General features: G+C 35.3%; 1 protein-coding gene and 1 pseudogene across 1 annotated transcript; one reads left to right on the top strand and one right to left on the bottom strand.

The window, feature by feature from the left end:
* Positions 1-3294: 3294 nt before the first annotated feature.
* Positions 3295-12620, top strand: LOC148550445 (uncharacterized). The gene is made up of 14 exons (XM_088494494.1): positions 3295-3371; positions 3459-3524; positions 3603-3671; positions 3747-3821; positions 3895-3948; positions 4185-4271; positions 4503-4568; positions 4652-4747; positions 4871-4936; positions 5021-5504; positions 5592-5678; positions 5794-5922; positions 6013-6147; positions 12450-12620. The coding sequence occupies exons 1-14, from the start codon at positions 3295-3297 to the stop codon at positions 12618-12620; spliced, it is 1662 nt and encodes a 553-aa protein (XP_088350620.1).
* Positions 12621-14592: 1972 nt separating this feature from the next.
* Positions 14593-19588, bottom strand: LOC107606778 (caffeoylshikimate esterase-like; annotated as a pseudogene).
* Positions 19589-21013: the final 1425 nt, after the last annotated feature.

Genomic DNA, 21013 nt, shown 5'->3' with positions numbered 1-21013 from the left:
TCATTTTACTCAAAACTTGCTTACAAGAGGCCCATGACAAGTCAAGATCTGTGACCAAGGCTCCTGCCATGAAGGGTTAGTATAATTCTGGTCTATTTTCTTAGTTTCTTCCTATATCAATAACCTACATATCAATATATACCTGCAAATCTATAAAATATATTGTTTCAAGGGATCCACACAACAGAAGATAGAAGAGGAATTGAGGGTTAAGATAATAATACCTACTTCAAAAGAAGATGATTTTGTTAGTAAGTTCCTCTGTTCCTGGCTGTACCTAAGTTATTGCCTAACTTGTATGGATCAAATTGAAATGTTTATTTTCTATTATGCTTTCATTTTAACTTTGAAATGGTTATGTTATAGCTGATTTAATATAATTCATTCACAATATAATATATTCAGTTCATGAGTGTTTCTTAACTCTATATATGTAGCACTTGATTGATTGAGAGACCAGCACATAATAATTATATGTGCAGGAATCTTTCATTAGCTCAGTTGGTGGATTTTCATTTAAGTAGAGCCTCTTCCCTCTTACCAGCTTGACTCCTTACTACTGTGCCATAAGAAAATCCAATATCTAAATGATTTGTTGTAATGGTCTTTTGCAACCATTGAGGGCACTTCTGTTGATAGTGTGAATTCAGCTGTAGAAAAGATATAGGCTATAATTGGTAGCTATTTACATAATCAATATAAAATATAGTTATTTTTATTGATATAATATAATATAATTAGATGCATATATAAAATTATTTTATATAACTAATAATCATCACTTAAATTTATTAATTAACTATATTTGTGTTTCAAAATAATAATGCAATTGTATTATAGGAAGTGCAAGGGTGGGACGGATTGTTATGAGTGCAGCAGCAGCGCATCTGACACCTGTGAGTTTGGAGTTAGGAGGAAAGTGTCCAGCATTGCTTTATTAAACAAGACACATAAAAAGATCTGAAAAGGGAAAAAGAATTTTTGTTTTCTTATTAGTTTTGTTAATTAACTTGATTTGATATTTATTGCTATTATAATAGTGTTTGTCATGTCGTATTTCTTAAATAGATTAAAATGTGTAGCTTTAAGACATTTTTTTATCGGGCCTGCTACACATACAAGTATACAAGCATCCAAGTTGGCCCAGCCCAAATCGAAGACACGCGCATAAAGAAGCATAACATGGCGCGTCAAAATCACGCGCTCAACACAAACGGTTACGTATGGCAGACTCTTCCACTTCCTCCACTTCTTCCACTTCTCAAAACGCTTCGAAAACAAGGAAACGCTCCCATTTTCGAGCAAAAATCAAAGTTCAAAATATACAAATCATTGTTCGAAACCTCCATCAAAACAACATCAAACTCTCTGTGAAGAATCTGAAGAGAAAACAAAGCAACAACACTCAACGTAAGTTCATTAAGATTACTGTATATTCTACTTTTCTTCTACGTCGTTCTTCTAGGGTTTACTGGGCTATTATTCTTGCTTCTTTGTTACACTGTTCTAAGTTCTACGTCATTCTTCTAAGTTCTACGTCGTTCTACGTTCTTGTTCTAAGTTCTCCTGCTACTGTTGTTGATTTTTGGGGGTTTATTCCGTAGATTGGGGGGTGTATACTGCTTGAACTTGTAATGTGGCTTGATATTGAAGCATGTTTGACTGATATCTGACTGATATATATGAATGTATCTGAATAATATCTATCTCACTGTTATCAATGGGTGTATCTGATTCTTACATATGGGTGTATCTCACTGTTATCAATGGGTGTATCTGACTCATATATGCGTGTATCTTACTGATATCTCAATTAATTTGATATTGAAGCATGTTTGAGTGATACCTGACTGATATATATGAATTTATCTGAATCATATCTATGGGTGTATCTCACTGTTATCAATGAGTGTATCTGAATCATATCTGTGGGTGTATCTTACTGTTATTAATGGGTGTATCTGACTCTTATATATGGGTGTATCTTACTGATATCTTTGGGTGTATTTTTCGTTTCAGATAAAATGGCAGCAAGAAACCAAACGAAAGACCTTAAGTGTGCCACACATCTCCTGAGCGATAAGTTCAGAAACATGACTGAGGAGAAGAAGGCAATTGTCAGGGATCTCGGATTTGGTGGGTTGATGCACGTCCCACCTCTAAGGGTGGATCACCAACTCTTAAGGGAACTGGCAAACAACTTCAAACTTGGGGAGAACAGACTGAAGACAGGATATATGGTTCTTTCCAAATAACACCAAAGACAATAGGTGATGCGCTTGGCATCAATGCAACAGGTAACTATAGGTGTATATTAAGTTCATGATTGGGTGTATTTAAGGTTGATGCTTGGGTGTTTTTGAACCGATTTTGATACTTTGTTGTTTTCTTTTTTGTAGGAAATCTGTTTCCTGAGAAAGTTGAGTATAAGCAACTTTCTGATGATGACAAAATAATTTATAGAAGATTTCAGGGTAAGACCTTCAAAAGTCTTACCGATGAAATGATGGAAATAGGCGTTGGCAGCGAAGAGGAACGCCTGATGTTCAAGAGGATATTCATCCTCTACATACAGATGGCGTTCCTTTTGCCAACGACGATAAACAAAATATCGCCTGTGCACCTCGCCCCAATTTTTAAGATGGACGGCATATCGGAGAGAAACTGGGGGGGGCATGTTTTGACCTTCTTGATCAAGGGCATCACAGACTACCAGGAGAAGAAGAAGAAGGCAATTGATGGCTGCCTCTTTGCCCTCATGATAATATACTTTCATCTTTCTGAAAACAAAGGCAAGAAGAGGGCTGAAAGACCACCAAAGCCTTGGATTGCCAACTAGACTAAGGAGCAGTTGGTGGAAAGAATGACTGCAGAAAGAGAAGAAATTTTGGTAAGTAAACATAATATGTTGCTTGTATTTTATTTACCTGAATGCTGCTAGCTAAAATATCTCATGTTTCAGGGGATTGTGAAGATGGCGGAGACAAGAGCAAGAGAAAAAATAAAAAAAACAAGAAAAAAAGAAAAAAAACAAGAAATCAAAAAAACAAAAAAAAGGAAGGCGAGTCCAACATCATCTTCGGAGACAGAAACAGCTACTGACAGTGACACTTCTACCTCTGAGTCTGAGACTCAACAAGACTCAGAGGATTCAGCAAGAAAACACCCCATCAAAAAGGGGAAAAAGTAAGTACCATACTTGGGTGTAATTTCTTTTTCGAGTTGGGTGTATTTTGTTGATCACGTTGGGTGTATTTTTAGTATGTTCTAAATAATCACTGTTTGCCTTCCATAATGGACTCCAGAAAAAGAAAGCAGAGGCAAGAGGAGTCAGATTCTGATTCAGAATCTGAATCTGAACAAAGTGATGAGTAATGTCCTAAAATTATTACTCCTTTCTTTTGGCTTCATTATAAAGATTTCGTGTATTAACTGAAGTGTCTATTATTAACTTAGAGGAGCGAAGAATCATCACCTGCAGAGAAGGAGAAGGAGAAGAAAAAAACAAAAACAACACCAAAAAAGTAAGCACTTCTTTGCATAATATTCTGTGATAAAATTAATTTTTTATTTCTGATTGGTACTCTTTTTTTTCCACCCAGAACACAACCAAAAAAGAAAAAAGTTGTCGTGGAGGATTCACCTCCTAAAGAAGACCAATACTTTGAGGGGTACAGTACCTCGTAAGCTATATTACCGTCTATCGTCGTAATTATTTTTGTTAACATCTTCTTTTATGAATGTAGTGAGACATATGAAATATCAAGTGACGAACTGGATGAATGGCTAGGGCAAAACGTTGATAAATCTGCTGCAGAGGGGTATGTCTTGCTGGGCTGTCTATTTCATATTTTGTTGTGTTTTGTATGCTAATAATTGTTTCTTGTTTCGCAGGGAGAACCAACCTGACCTGCGATCGACAGAAGGTCGCTATGTGTCGTCTGAAACGTAAGAAGCTTTATTATTTAATAAAATCTTGTTATCATGATTTGGGTGTGTCTTGTGGAACCATTTGGGTGTATTGTGTGGATCAAGTTGGGTGTATGTTGTTTAATAAGTTGGAATATTAACTTTGTTGTGTTGGGTGTATATTGTCCATTCGGTTGGTTGTATCTTGTGCATTCATTTGGGTGTATTTTATACCTGTATCTTATTTTGTCTGAATAACATGAAATCTGTTTTAGAATACCGGCTGTGAACTTGGGAAGTGATGGTCCTTCCTCTCAAGGACACACAGAACAGAGTAGTGTAAACCAGCCGTCACAGAGCATGTAATTTCTCTTTCAAATAACCGTTACTTTTTGTTCTTCTATTACCCTTCTACTTCTAATTCTGTATATATTTTTTTTAGAAAAAAAAGCCCTTTATTATTTTATTCAAGAAAAAAAAAGGCAGGAAAAAAAAGCAAAAACTGCAAGTATGTAAGTTCTCAAAAAAACAAAGCCTGTCTTCTTTTTGAATTGTTCGGGTGTATTTCTTGAATTTCTTTGGGTGTATTTTAGGTTGAGTCCGTCTGATTCGAATATGATGGTTGTGAGGGAACAGACACCGTCGGAAGCGCTTGCAATGTGAGTTTTCCAATAATATTTCAACCTTATAACCTTATTATTTTCAAAGGCGTTGTTAACCTTTCATTTTTCTTCTTGTTTAGAGTCCCGATTCAGGTTTTTGTGCCGGCATCCCAAACAACCACTGAGACAGATTTTGAACCAACCCCTATGCTACAGATTGAAGGGACCACAGAAACGTAAGAAATAGTATTGAGTGTATATTTGTTTAGAGTTTGGGTGTATATTAGCTAACAGTTTGGGTGTATATTGTTCCTGATTAGTTTCTTTTACGCCGTGATTAATTTTTTGTAACTGTGCAGCACTCCTGAAACCCCCAAACAACTTCAAGAGACCACACCCACGGTTCCCCCAGCTCCAACTAAAATGTAAGTTCATCAGACTAAAATCAATCTTTGCTTATCATCCGTATATTCTTATTCTTATTCTTATTCTTATACATGATGACGCAGTCATCCAGACGCAGAAGACGCTGCTGCCCTGTTGATGATGGCACGGACAGCATCCTATGTTCCTAAAACAGATCCAGGGGTGCCATCATTCAGCCTTGGATTGACTGATTCAAGCCAGGAGGGGGCGTCAACGCAGGAGACAGAAAGGGAAAAATCTCCAGAAGCTGCGAATTTGATAGAACAATTGGACAGTTTGGTCCAAAGAATAGCAAGCAGCGCGGCGAAGGGAAAAAACACAAGTCCACAAATTCAGAGGGAGACTGGGGGAGAAAGTTCTGCAAAGTTTGAAACTCCTGGGGGAATGAATCAAATTCCAGATGATATGAAACAAAAGTGCTACATCTGGGGGACGAGACTGAAGGAAGATGCAGATGGCAATACTAACGAGTATGAGGAAATGTGCACTCTGATTGGCCAAGGAGAATACATTTTGATGAGAATGCACCTTGCCTCCCTACAGGCAAAAAGTGATATAGAATCTCAGGTAATATTAGAATAACATTAATCTTTTTACACCAAAGTCAATTACAATGCTTATTAATGTAAAATTGATTTTGGCATATATTTCAAGATTGTATCTGCCATCTGCCTCATCCTCAACAACAAAAATGAAAAGAGGTTTAAAGAACAAATATACTGTCTCCCCCCCGATATTGTGGTAAGTGTTACTTCTCCGAACTTTGGGTGTATTTTCTGTATTGATTTGGGTGTATTTTTTACGTTCCATTGGGTGTAAGTTTAGTATTTCATTTCTTGTTTCGCAATTCTTGCAGTGCATGGAACTTTCGGATCACCCAAACGGGGAATTCGTATCACCGAAAACGAAAAAGGAATTCAGGGTGGAAGCCTACCCGAGTTTCATTCCCTTCATAGATAGAAAAAAATTGACTTCGCACCCATATGTAAGTTTTCGTTTGCTAAATTTGTTAGTATGCTTATTTACTTATTTGCAAAATAAAATAACACAATGTTCACGTGTGGCAATCCTTCAGATTTTTGCCCCTGTCTGCTACTCGGGGCATTGGTGGTTATGGCTGATAAATGCAAGAAAGCGGAAATGTCAAATACTTGACCCGCTACACAAAAAAGCTCCCACCGATGAGAGAAAGGCCATTAATAAATTCACTGTAAGTTGCCTCTGTCTTCTTTACTTTAATAGATAGGTCTATTTCTTTACTTCTGATGGGTGTATATTGTCCATTCCGTTGGGTGTATCTTGTCCATTCATTCGGGTGTATTACTGATTTGTTTTCGTATTTAAGGGATACGTATTTTCAAGATTGATAACATATGCCGGCGGGGAACCTCTTCAGAAAGGGGAAAGGGAGAATGAAATTAAATCACCATATGTTAAAATATCTGGCTAAAAAACAAGGTATAAATTTGTGACTCTGAACATTAAACTTTGTGTAAATGAGATTTGTAATTTATTTTCTTCGTTTTCAGCTATGACTGCGCTGTGTACGTTATGAAGTGGATGGAGTTAATTGAGCCGGAAAACATCAAAAAGGGGAAGTATCAATGGGATAATTGGCCACATGTAACTGTCTTTAGAACCATATAACTCTGTATTACTTTACTGAATTAATATTGCTGTTTAAACAGAATATACTTTTTAATTGTAGGAGGAGGTGGACCACTATAGAGTGGAGTACGCATCCCGGATACTATTCAGTGAGATGAATACACAGAGAGATCGGGCAATTAGAGAGAGTAGTGCTATAAGGCTGTCGAAGCCATCCTCTATATTATTAAGTCCGTTTTGTCAGATTAATTCTGCTGATATAGAAACTGGGTAATCCAACTGCTTGGTAGTTTGTAAATTGAACAAATGATGTAAATATTTGCCATTTATCAACTTCTATTCCATGTATATTTTTTTCCATAGTTAAACTATCTGTGCTGGTAAACTGTCTGTGATGTAATCAAAAGCTGTATTACAGGTGGTAAAATATGAAGAAAAAAATCAAGGCATATATAAACTGTTACACCCAACGCAAGTCTAATAATACACCCAAGATTGCATAAAATATACACCCAAACTGTCTGTGCTGTATTCAAAATGTATGAATTACATGTACTAAAATATGAAGAAAAATATCAAATCAAATATAAACCCATAACCTGAGAATTTTTACAGCTTTTGATCTATATGTATCTATATATGTGTCTATATGTAAATTGTGAATTAACGAAAATACACCCAAAATAACGGTGCTTTTACACCCATATTCTGTAAAACTATACACCCAACAAGTTATCCCCTGCTGCTGGTACCCTGAACTGATAACTCATAACGTGTCCTTGATATTGGCTGCAATTTGAATGAGCCGCTGATGCAGCATCAAAAAGGTTTATCTGAAATATAACACACACACATTACCTAAACTATTAACGAGAAAAATAAACTCAATTGCCACAAATTTAAAGAACAGTACTTTTACCTCGCTTAAAACTTTCGTCTTCTTCTTCTTTGTGGCATTTGCGATCTGTTTCTCCAGCTTTGAACCTAGCCTGTTTTTTGGACGTCCTCTTGTTCGAATCCTTGGCGGGCTTTGAAGCTCGTTAACGGATTCCAAGTTGGCGTCTTCGTGCGATAAAGAAGATGTCCCCTTCCTTTTGGCTTTTAATGATTCCATCTCGGCCATGACGTTATCGTACGCACGGTGCAGAATTGCAGTCAGCTCCTCCGATTCGGAGGCAAATTCGTAGATATTTTGCGAACGAAAAACCAATTGGTCGAACCTCTTGCTTCTTGGCTCCATTAGTGGCTCGTCGTGGCTGCTCTTGATGTGTGTGTGTCGCCTCTTTACCTTCTTGCTCCATCGTTCCAGTATGTATCTCGGTGACACTTGGCTTACTTGTTCGAAGCTTAACACGCTTAGTGCGTGACGGCACAGTATCCCTCTCGAATCGAATAATAAGCATTGGAATTTTACCTCGGCTACCACTGAGTCGTAAGTAACCACGAACTTGTTGAATATTGAGCTGGAAACTTGTTCTCCGATGTCGTATACTGAATAGCCTAGAGTGGAATTCTTTAATCTGGTGATGCAATTCGCCTTTCCTCTGAATTGCGCTTGGACTTCCCTAAACTTTGCGTGAGTGTACGCATCTTGAAACTGAGCTTCAATGCAGGATTTGGTTGCACACGGTATGAGCGTATGAAAATCTGCAGCATCTGATTCTCTCTGCTTGCTCCCTGCTTCCGAGGCAATTATCGTATTGTTTGACGAACTGAATAAGCGAGCTGTTCCGGGTGATATACTTGTTAAAAAATGAATGCATGCTCTCGCTCCTTTGTGTGCTTCTCATCCCTGCCCAGAAGTGCTGATCCAGATAGATAGGAACCCATATGTGACGGTCTTCGTACAGATCTGCATAATACACCCAAACACAGGCTGTAAATACACCCGAGGGGACATACAATTTACACCTCTGCTGCATATTTTAAAAAGACATTACCTGAAAGCCACTTGTTGTCCGCAAGACCAAAATTCAGCAGAAAATCATTCCAATTCATATCGAATGAGTCTTTGCTGTGAGAGTTCCAAACAACTTGGCTCATTTCTTGTTCGATATCGGCATGTCCCTTGTACCCGTTTAATTTGCTTGGAATCTTCTTCATGATGTGCCAAATACACCAGCGGTGAACTGTTGTTGGCATACAGGCCTCTAAAGCCCTTTTCATGGATGCGCACTGATCGGTGAGAAACCCTTTCGGAGCGTTTCCTCCCATGCAACGAAGCCAGCTTTGAAATAACCATTTGAATGATTCAATTTCTTCGTTCTTCATCAAAGAGCATCCGAGAAGTGTTGATTGACCGTGGTGATTCACCCCGACAAAAGAACCACAGACCAAATTATACCTGAAACAAATTACCATGGTCCAGAATGCAAAATCATTAGTTACACCTTAACAAATGCTTCGCATACACCCAATGAAACAGCCAATATACACCTCTGATGCGGATTCGTAAAAATAAATTAATTTAGCATCATAAACAGGGGCAATTTGTTACCTATTTGTGTTGTAGGTGGTGTCGAATGAAATGACGTCTCTGAAATACTCAAAGGCGGCTCTGCTTCTTGCATCGGCCCAAAAAGCCAGCTTAATCGATTGATCCTCTTCGAGTTGGAGCTCAAAAAAGAAATTTGGATTCTTCTCTTTCATTCTTAACAAATATTTCCCGAATTCCTTTGCATCTTCTTGTTCGGAAACATTCCGCACTTCCCTGGTAATGTAATTCCTCACGTCATTTTCGATAAAATTTAGCTTCGGTGACCCCCAGCAGCCGCAACAAATGATTGGTAGGTTTTGCTAGGTCTGATACCGGCCTCCTTGTTATTCTCTATCGTACGACGAATGGACATGCTTAGTTCCCTGTGTTGTTTGAGCATCTCTGCTTTACTTGGACAGCAGGGGTGTGAATGATCCAGCACAACCTTTGAAATGATCCAAGCACCGACATCCTTCAATGTGTGTATATAAATTCTTGCAGGACAGTTTAAACCGGCTGTCGAATTCGTCTTCTCAGTCGGAGATATTTTAGATTTCCATTTTCCCTCTCTGCTACATGTAATCAGTTGGTTCTTAATCTCGTTTCCCTTCCTATTCGTGCACCGAACTCTTGTAGAGAAACCTGCAGCCTTGGCGTAGTTCCTGTAAAATTTTCCAGCATCTTCAAGGGTGGTAAAGGTCATTCCGACCTTTGGAACAAGCTCGTCATCAACAACTGAGAGAGGCTGCAAAATACACCGTGTCAGAACTGTGAATACACCCATAGATATGATTCAAATACACCCAATCATGTCTAATACGATACAACTCAACTACAGAATGACTTTTAAAGCCATAAACTGTAAATACACAGCCTGCAGATATACACCATCTCAAAAACTAAAAACACAGCTAATCATGTCTGATACACCTGAACAACAATAAGTCAATTAAAATAACAAAAAACCAGTAAAGTGTAGATACACCCAAACAAGAATTGATCTACACCCGAGCGTCTGCTACAAATTTCAGGTAATTAATCACAACTAATACATTGAATCGACAGATTCAGGTAAACGTGTTACTTTCACAGTCAATGTTCAGCAATTTTTCAACTACACAATGCTATACAAATTACTGAAAGAAAATTCATACTAATCCTATGTAAATCAAACCTCAGGGACTTCGTTAGATTCTGACTCATAATCCACTTCGCCTGCATTCAGCTGACAATCTGAGGTTGAATGATCCATTATCTTCAAAACGAGATCAAACTTTGATTTCAAAAAATAACAAATCAAAAATAGAAAACGAAGCTCGAGTTGCAGAGAGAGAAAAAGGTAACCTAAACGAAGAAGATGCTAGTGAGAAAAGGAGAGGAAAAGAACGATGGAGAAGAAGGAGGGAAGACGCGCGAGAAGAAGAACAACGAAATCTCAAAATAACGAAAACGAAAAGGGAAAGAAATATTTTAAATCTGGTAGTTAGATATACGCGCGATGTTATATAGCGCGTGTAATCAACGTACCTGAAGCAGCGCATATTTTGATTTTATTGTTTAATGAACTTGTAAAGCATACAAGCCATTAGGGCTTGTATGCAGAGCTTTTCCGTTTTTTTATTTCTAGAATAGAAACTGTTATATATACCTTTTAAACATTAAAACCTAGGGGATCGGAGTTGCTAAATATTGGCTTCCTCTTCAACTTCTCACTTGCAGAATTATAGAAGGGTCAATCAGTTGCCGGTAAAGGAATGGATTCACAGCTTTAATTTTTGTCAAACACTAAACAAAGATTAGGTGTAGTAGATTTTTAGGTTTTGATTAGATTAGGTTTAGTTAGATTTGTTTTTTTCTAATTTTAGTAATTAGTTTGATTTAAAATTTGTTGTTGAAACTTTTTTTTTTATGATTTTTCAATTTTTGGTGTTTTCTTTCACTGCACTATCTTTTTTCTTTTGCTGCTGCTTCTTGCTGCAGTGTGATAGTGATCCTTCTACTTGGAGCTACATCAATGATCATGTTCATTTTCAATTTTATATAGGATAGTAAGTTTGACTTGTTTCAGTAATAGCATATTCTGGTTGTTTAATAATGTAGAACATATGCATCTAGATTCTTTAAACTTTCTTACTTTTCATTGTTATAGGTGGTATGCTTCACTTGGGATGTATGATGTGGCTGTCAAGCATATGATGAAAATCTTGGCCTGCAGTCACCAGTCCAAGACAACACAGGAATTATTCCTTAGTGACTTTCTTCAAACAGTGAAGGTGATAGTGACTCTATTTCCTTTTCAGATCTCATGCTTAGAACCTGATTGTTAAAATAGTGAACTGCCAATAGTTTGATTTAATGTAATTCCTGATTGTTAAAATACTGAATCATATGACAATAAAATTTACTTTTTGAGCATATATATTACTTATTTGAAAATTCATAAATTGGTTTCATAAACTGTCACATCATCATGGCTTCACTTAACAAGAACTATGTTGACATGGATGAGTATTTTGTCACCATTGAGCTCCAGGTTTCTCTGTTTCTTTTTTTCCTCCTTTATTTATTTATTTATCACTTTACTTGATCATAAAAAACTAATTGGGGGTCATGTGAGATCTCTTCAACCGTGAACAAGATTGTTTGAATCATGGCTTAAATAGATTTTTGGCCTTATAGATTTTTTCTTTTGGTGGTTTTGGTAAAAAAAAAAAAGTATTCAGAAGTGAAATTAGTCCCTTCTGTCATCCAAAATTAAAGAAATTTGGATATGGTTACTTATCTTTGAATCATAGGAACCATAAGTTTAGTTTACCATAAAATTGCTAAATTTTACATGGATCATAACCTTATTTAAACCCTTAAATTTTTTTAATTTATAAACTTATTGAGGGAAAGTGATATTGAAAGAGCTTGATTATTTGGTTGGTTTATTAGGCTGAGATTTTCGTTGGTTGGACAATAGATCTATCTGTAATAAGTGTTGGAGAAAGGAGGATTTTTCCTTTTTTTTTATTTTTATTTATTTTTTTATGTCAAAGCATCGACTAGAATAAAAAAGTAGCTTACATATGATAGATAGATTTTGGTTTTTATGATGTTTGCCCTCAAAATTTGGTGTTTCTGTTGGTAACTTTTTAGATCTCATGTGTTTTCTGGTCAGAAAATGGAGTGAATTGCTATAACTGAAATAGCCACTGAATTCTGAATCTTATGTGAAGTAGTAACATTGAACTATTGAAAGCTGTGCTGTCTGTAAAATTCAAATATACGACTGGGTAATGTTGCAGCAGGTGATGCAGAATCCTAACTTCATGACCATGGCTGAGCGCCTAGGTAATGCATTGATGCAGATATTTATAAACTTTCTGTACTCTGTTATATAAAATATCTATTGGTTGATAACATATCTATACTATCTATCTCAGGATCCATCTATGTCTTCCATGCTTGAAAGTCTTACTAGTCCTTCAAATAAAGATCAGCTTGAGGAGAGAATGGATGGAAAATTTACAGAGGGAAAATCCGTCGGAAAGTTCGTCGCCCTTAGGGAAATGGGTGAAAAATTTACAGAGGAAAAATCCGTCGGTAATTGGTAAAAATCCGTCGGTAATTTTCCGACGGAAAAAAATCCGTCGGTAAATAATTTTCGACAAGGCTTTTACAGAGGACAAAATCGGTCGGTAATTTCGTCGGTAACCAAAAATCCGTCTGTAATAAAGACTAAATCTGTCTGTATTAATCCATTTTCTAGTAGTGATAATAATTAAGTTTAATAAAATAACTTTTAAAATTTTAAAATATTATAATAAACATAAATATAAAAATTACATTTTAAAATAAATTAATGTACGATATCTATATTAGATACATTAGATTTTCTAACTTTGACATATAAACACAAGTTAATTATTTGAAAAATTTTACATCTATACTTTTAGAAACATTCGTTTTTTCTAATTGCAAACAACATCCAATGAGTAGTACGTGTTTTTTAAAAACACAAATACTTCTTCAAAACATTTTACTAAATAAAGCCTAACTTGGCAAACATATTTAAAAACGCAATTAGGCTATAAAATTTAAATTCTTGTCGTGTCACTAGACTTGTCGTGTTCATTCTCTTGTTTCTATATAAGATGACTAGAAGCCTAGAATATATATACTGTGTAGAAAGCAAATCATATATAAACTTTCTCTTTTTCCCTCTGAACAAAATATAGAAGAAGCTCATATGGTTGTAATTGTAAAGATACGGAACCAAAATGCCAAATACATGAACCTCAATGCTTCCTAACAAATCATGTAGATTTAGTTTGGAAAATCATTTTAATAAAAAACTATTTTACAGTAATAATACACTCATAATAAGTTTAAAATTCTAATGACATATAGGCCAAAGAACATGGAGTGCTATCTGACTCGTGTAACTTATTTCATGTATTTATATGTATGTGGCAATAGTTTCACCATCAAATTAATATGCAATTTGAAGGAAATAAATTATTTGCCCTTAAATTTTGTTCTCACATGTCGATTCTTTAAATTAAATTTTAGTTATTATCAAGAGTAATATGATTTTCCCTTCTTTATTTATAGGGTTATAAGTTGTATTAAATAAAAATATAAAACATAATGATTTTAAAATTTTATTGATATAATAATATTTAATTAATTATTTATATAATAAAAAAAAGAAACAATTTGACTCACTATCTCTACTAAAATATAACATCAAATAGGTTACAGCATGCAAATGATATTTAAGTTGTGGTTTATTTTAAAACTAAAAAAATATTCTAAGAAATTATATTATAAAAAATGCTATGTTTGAAAGTATTATATTCAATTATTATAAAGAATTTGTTTATTTAGTGTTATAAGTGGATAAAAATTATTTTTAATCTTTTTAATAATAAATTTAAAAAAATAACTATAAATATATTTTCACATGAATGTAATGACTATAAATATCTTGTTTGTATACAACTTATTAGATATATTTAATTTTAATTATTTATATTAATTTAATTATTATAAAATATAAATACACTCTTACTTTCTCATATAAGAATATCATTCTCATAAGTTAGATTTCATATATATATATATATATATATATATATATATATATATTATACACTTTTTTGGCTATTTGTGAACCCTATCATTATCGTTGGTTGTCTTTGTTGCCAGTGGTAGTTAAATTGTTTTTAGAAGTTTAATTTAGAAGTAATATACTGATTGGATATGGCCATTAATTTTTGTGTTCGAAGGCTGAGATTTGTTTAGAAGTAATGAAAAAGAAAGAAAAGCGATGAATAAATTATACATGAAGTAGCTTATGGATTTAAGCAACAAGAATTGAAGATTCTGTGTTATCTTTTGTCGTTGAGTAAACTACCCTTTGTATCCACAAAAGTTGAAAACACTGACATATCTACCCATAGAAAAAGGAAATTACCATTTGTACCCATGAAATATGGGTTCCGTACAATAAAAGTATCCAAACACTAAAAAATTACTTAAAATTCCTAAATTACCCTTATCTTCACCACCACACCACCTCCTTCACTCAGTCACCTTTCTAACCCTAACCCTCTTCACCCAGCCACCACCCCTCTTTTCCTTTCTAATCTCAAATCCCACCACCCCTTTGCATATCCACAGCATCTCCTGCGCCGTCGAAGCTGGGGACGCGCCACCTTCATCCGCGGGCTTGCCAGCGCCAGCTTTCGCTTCCACTCCACTTTGAAGGAAATGTCCGGGATTGATCCGCGCATTGGAACCACGCGCCATGTAGGGATTATAGCCGCAGCTATAGAAGGAAAATGTTCCGATGGCCACAGTGGCTTGAACTTCTCGCTGATCCCTCACATGGCGCCGTTTAGAATCAGACCGTTCCACGGCTTCTCGGATGAGACATTTTCCAGTGTGTCGCAGTGGCAGAGAGTGATTAATAGCGTGATTGCACCGCCGAGGGATTCGGAGTAGAAGAAGGAAGGAAGAGAAGGATCGAAGTGAGAGCGGAATTCGTCGAAGAAGGCGATGCAGTCGTCGACGACGGAGTTGATGTCAGGGATGTGGGCGATGTGGCCGTCGGAGAAGCCGTGGCCCTGATGGTCAATGGCGCATGTGGCGAATCCGGCCTTGGCGAAGTAAGTGGCAGTGAGCTGGAGGAACCAGTTGGATTCGCCGATAAATCCGTGAACGAGAGAGAGGGTTCCGGTGACGGTTGCGGGTAGCGGGATCCACCATTGAGTGAAGTGCTTGAGGAGTGGTGGTGGGTGAAGGGGGTGGTGGTGGGATTTGAGATTAGAAAGGGAAAGAGGGGTGGTGGTTGGGTGAAGAGAATTAGGGTTAGAAAGGTGATTGGGTGAAGGAGGTGGTGTGGTGGTGAAGATAAGGGTAATTTAGGGATTTTAGGTAATTTTTTAGTGTTTGAATAATTTTATTGTGTGAAACCCATATTTCATGGGTACAAATGGTAATTTCATTTTTCTACGGGTAGATATGTCAGCGTTTTCAACTTTCATGAATACAAATGGTAGTTTACTCTTTGTCTTTTGAAAACTATATCAATATTCAATAATGTGAAGATGTCAAATGATGAAACAAGTCTATATCTGAATTTATTTTTCCTGAATAAGTTTATATCTTAATTTATTTTTCCTTTCTTTTATTGTTCATACTTCACAAGATTTTGTCAGCTTTTTTCCCTGTAGAAAGGGTTTGAAAATTTTCTTCAATTTTTAATAAAAAAAGAAATTAATTTTAGATTTCTGTTATTATGAGTCAAATAATAAGAATCAACCAATAAAAAATTCAAGCATAATATGTTTTCAAAAAACTAAATATAAAAAAAAAGAGTGATGTTAAATAACTACTTTTTTTAACCAATATTAGTCAATTTTTAAAAATTATTTTATTTATTTTAAATTTTAGACTATAAATAATAAATTTTTAATTATAAATTTTAAATTATACATTTTTAAAAAAATAAGAATTTTAAAATTTTAAAAAATTAATTAATATTAACTAACTAAAAAAATTAATTTCCTAATATAATTTTCTATGAATATTGAAACCACTTATTACTGCTCGACACGTCTCAGTAGAACATACTAATATTATTTAATATAATTAATGTGAGTTGTTTGAATAATATATGCAGAGAAGATAATCTTATTTGAAAATTTGATAATAAAAGTGTTCTTTTATTAATTTTTTGTGCAAGTGTTACTATTGGAGACTTTTTTGAAAGAGATTATGAGCTATAGTTTCACAAGTTCGATTTAGAAATGGTTAGTACCTCCGAGAATAAAGTTTTTTGGTTGGTTTGTTCTAGTCGGTAGGGTGAATACTAAAAAAAGGTTGAGTAGATTATGTGTTATTCACTATAGTAATAATATTTGTGTCCTGTGTAAAAAAGAGATGGAATTTGTTCATTATTTGTTTTTGTTATGTAAGTTTTCGTGGCAAGTGCGGTGCGCCTGGTTGAGGTGTTTTTAGAGAGATTCGGCTGTCTCAGGAACCATTAAATGACTGTTTGAGAGTTAAACTGGAATGCCGAATAGAAAAGAGGAGAAAAAGTGGTTGACTGAATTTTTTGCAACAATTTAAAATATTTGATTGAAACGCAATGACAGAATTTTCAACAATAAAAAGATAGGTGTTGAGGTCATACAAAATAAGACGTTTTTGAGCTATAAAGAATGGACTGGTACTGATCCCATTGGTTATTGATGGCAATGCCAAAAATGACAGGAGTTGATAACCTTCGTGTTTGAATTTGTTTTTGTGTATGTCTTGTATTTGCTCCACTTTAATGTGTTGAGCTTTCTTTATTTCAAAAAAAAAATTATTAATAAAAAATAAAAATTAATAATTAATTTAAAAAATATAAAATAAATAACTTTTAAATATTTAAAATTTATTATAAAAATAAATTAAATAAAAATTAAATACTAAATAATAAATACCATAATTTCAGCATATATAAATGAAATTCCAATCGTAAAACCGGGTGAAGGATAATGCTAGTCCTTGTGGGATTAGTGAATAGAAATTCCACATACGCAAGCTATATATAGCTATCACTTTAATTAGCACTGTGCTTTTATAGTAAGCCACACAAACATCCCATTTCCTCGAAATTTCATAAAATGTTTGGATGTATAGCTTTCAATTTCGTAGGGATGGAAAAGTTATATTAGCTTAGTCAAAATTTAGATTACATACAATTTAACTATGTCTCAATTTATTAATTATTTGATCAATTAAATATACTTAATAATTAACCCCTATATGTTTAATAAGCTTTTTATGTCTCTAGAATGTTTTCATGTTTGTCTTCTTCCTAACTACCACCATTATCTTGTTGTGTTAGTGTTTTTCTCATTTTTAGCATTCAAATTCTTTAGTTAACCAACTGATGAATTAAGCATTCTTGAAAGAAGAAAACATACGACTTTTGACGATATAAATCACCTTCATAAAGATATGTAACAATTCCACAAGGGGATAAAAGTATTGTTGAAGTTTCATCTTTATAAAAATAATTATTAGATAATAATGATAAGAGAAAATTTTGGAGATTAACAATTTTTAATATTTTTTGTTATTATTTAACTAATATAAATATTAAATTATTTTTAATAAATAAATTTTATTAATTTATACGTGTAAATTGTAAAAGATATAGGTGTAAATAAATTATATTAGTTTATGTATATAAATTTTAAAAAATATAAATATAAATAAATTGTATTGATTTATATATATAAATTTTGATAAATATAAATATAAATTATATATATTTATTTTACGTGTAAAATTTTTATAAATATAAATATAAATTTTATTAAATAATATAATAATATTTATTGATCATATAACATTGTTCTTGTTTAGATTCACAAATAAAGCGTGAAATATCCTTTCTTTATACGGAGAGATATACTATATTTATTATTAGAGCAATGTTATATTATACGATGTAAATATGTAACTTTGCGCCTCCATTGCATATACAGGCATTTAGAAAAAGTAAAAGCTCTTGTGCACAGCTAATAGTATACAAAATTTGACAATTTTGTTAGCTTTCAAATTTGATGATAAATTAAATTCAACAAAATTAAACAAAGAAGTTATATATATTAGTTAATTATTCAAATTAAAGTTCTGCTAATGCAAACTATCTTTGATTTTCAAAAATATTTTGTAAGAAGAATACAAAAGCGTTTGAATTTTATTGCACTGGAAATACTCTATCGATTATTGAAAGGACAGTTGATGGTATATTGCTGAAATGAGAGGGAAAAAGTTAATCATATTATATCTATATAAAAAATCCATCATTAATCAATTATTATTGTGTATAAAAGTATATATTTAATACTTTATAAAAAAATTTATATATTATTATAAACAAATTTAATTATTCATTTGTTACAAATTTAATTATCCTATTATATACGACACATTTAATTATTTTAGAAGGTAACTATTTAATTAAAAATAATATATATATATATATAATTTTATTTAGTGACTGATTTTTTCGTGTAGATATAACATTATTTGAAAAAAAAAAGATCTACGTTGATTACATTGTTGTGGATAATGATTGTAACAATGCCAACTCTGCAGAGTTAAATTTGTTTGTATCCATAGGGCAATTCTATCACGCATGCATGCATTATATAATTGATAGAATTTTTTATTATTATTTTCTTTCCTTATATGATTTGTTTAATTAGACGATAACTTCTATAGATTTAAGTTTAATTATGAATCTTGTTTATACCCTGACCCAACGCTAGGGCCCAGGATCCAAGTAAGAAGGCCCAATCCAAAGGGTTGAACCTCACCCTGCACCAAATCAACCGCTACAAAGTCGGTTTGCACCACGACTTGCTCTAAGGAAGTCGGGAACGAGGGTTAGCTGGCAGATAAGCACTCATTTGAATGAGTAACTGCCCCTAGAATCTCTCTAACCACTTCCACGAGCCATATCTTAACTTTCCTAAGATAAAGGGACGGTTAACACCCTAGAAAGGTGGCACTACTCCAACGGTGGTTATTGGTTCACCACTATAAATACACTGCCACTCCTCAGGTATCTCTAAGTCCCAATACTCTCTAGACCTGCTAACCCCTTTGCTGACTTAGGCATCGGAGTGTCTTTGCAGGTACCACCCCCCATTCACTCATACTCACAAGTCGGACGGAGGCCCCCAAGGCGCAGACCCTGACAAAGGCTTCCTCCCTCAGACGATTGGGCCAACCAGCGCCATCCAGCCCATTAATCTCCGGTTACCTACCGTAACATTGGCGCCGTTGCCGGGGACCCGAGAGATCAACCAGTGATGGCGGACGGATCCCCTGAGGAGGGTCATGTGGAAACAGATTCTGAACAAGAGAATCTGGACACCAGAAATAGTGACGCGGACCTAACCCTCCATCAGGAAACCAACGATCAACACAAAGAAGGAACCTCCGGAGTCAAAACCCCGAAGGTGAATTCCTCAGAAGGCCGTGAGTTAGAGAAGGCGGACAGTCCCATTCAACTGAGCTTATGGGGTTAGTCCATATTCACCAAAATCGTTTGGAACAACTAGAACAGGAACTGGAGCGACAAAAGGAGATAGAAAAGCGCCTAAGAGAGGAGATGGATAGACGAAAAGAGTTAGAGGAAAAACTCTTAAAGCTAGAATCCTCCCTCAAAGGTCGGAACTCCCGTGATAGTAGAGAAGAGTCCCCCCTAGGAGGGGAAGATCCTTTTAGTGAGGACATAATGAGGGCAAAAGTTCCGAGAAACTTTAGAAGCCCCGATATGGACCTCTACGACGGAACCACTGATCCAAAGCATCATCTGAGCAACTTTAAAAGTCGGATGTATCTGGCTGACGCTTCCGATGCTACGCAATGCAAAGCTTTTCCGACAACCTTGTCAAAAGCAGCGATGAAGTGGTTCGACAGCCTCCCCCCGAGGTCGGTCACCAGTTTTGAAGACCTCTCAAGGAAATTCTTGATGAGGTTCTCTATCCAGAAAGACAAAGTTAAACATGCACCAAGCCTCCTGGGAATAAAACAGGAGGTCGGAGAATCCTTACGAGCCTATATGGAAAGGTTCAACAAAGCATGTTTAGAGATTCAAGACCTGCCCACCGAGGCAGTCATAATGGGGCTAGTCAATGGGCTCAGAGAAAGTCCCTTCTCACAGTTCATATCCAAAAGACATCCCATCTCTCTAAGTGATGTACAGGAAAGAGCTGAAAAGTACATCAACATGGAGGAAAATGCTAAGTTAAGAGATCTGAGTTGGCGACCTGGGCACCCTCCCTCAACAAAAGAAAGAGAGAGGGAAACCAAAAAGAAAGAAGAACTTGGTTTCGATAGACCAAGAAAATATCACTCTTATACTCCTCTAAAGGTCTCTATAGTGGACGTATACAGAGAGATTTGTAATACTGAAAGGCTACCACCCCCCAGACCCATTAAAAATAAAAAAGGGGGGAGCCGCAGCGACTACTGTGAGTACCATAAAATATATGGTCACTCCACAAACGACTGCTACGACCTTAAAAATGTGATAGAAAAGCTGGCTAGGGAAGGTCGGCTCGACAGATATCTCATAGAAAGGTCGGACAGTCATGGGAAGAGAAAGCGAGACGATATGGATAGAAGAGACCCACCACTGCAGACTCCGGAGAGACATATCCATATGATCTCAGGAGGGTTCGCGGGAGGGGGACTCACCAAATCCTCTCGCAAAAGACATCTCAAGAGAGTCTACCAGGTCGGAGGAGAGTCATCCGACCTCCCTACCATTTCATTCACAAATGAAGATGGGCAAGGAATAATCCCTGGACACGATGATCCAGTGGTAATAACTATGATCCTAGCAAATGGTCATCTCCACAGAACCCTAGTAGACCAAGGAAGCTCAGCGGACATTCTTTTTAAGCCCGCTTTCGGCAAACTAGGG

Source organism: Arachis ipaensis, chromosome B7, assembly GCF_059453495.1.
Source record: "Arachis ipaensis isolate K30076 ecotype BB chromosome B7, ASM5945349v1, whole genome shotgun sequence".
NCBI lineage: Eukaryota > Viridiplantae > Streptophyta > Magnoliopsida > Fabales > Fabaceae > Arachis > Arachis ipaensis.
Note: the sequence above shows the minus strand (reverse complement) of the source record. Positions and strands in the feature narration are given on the sequence as shown.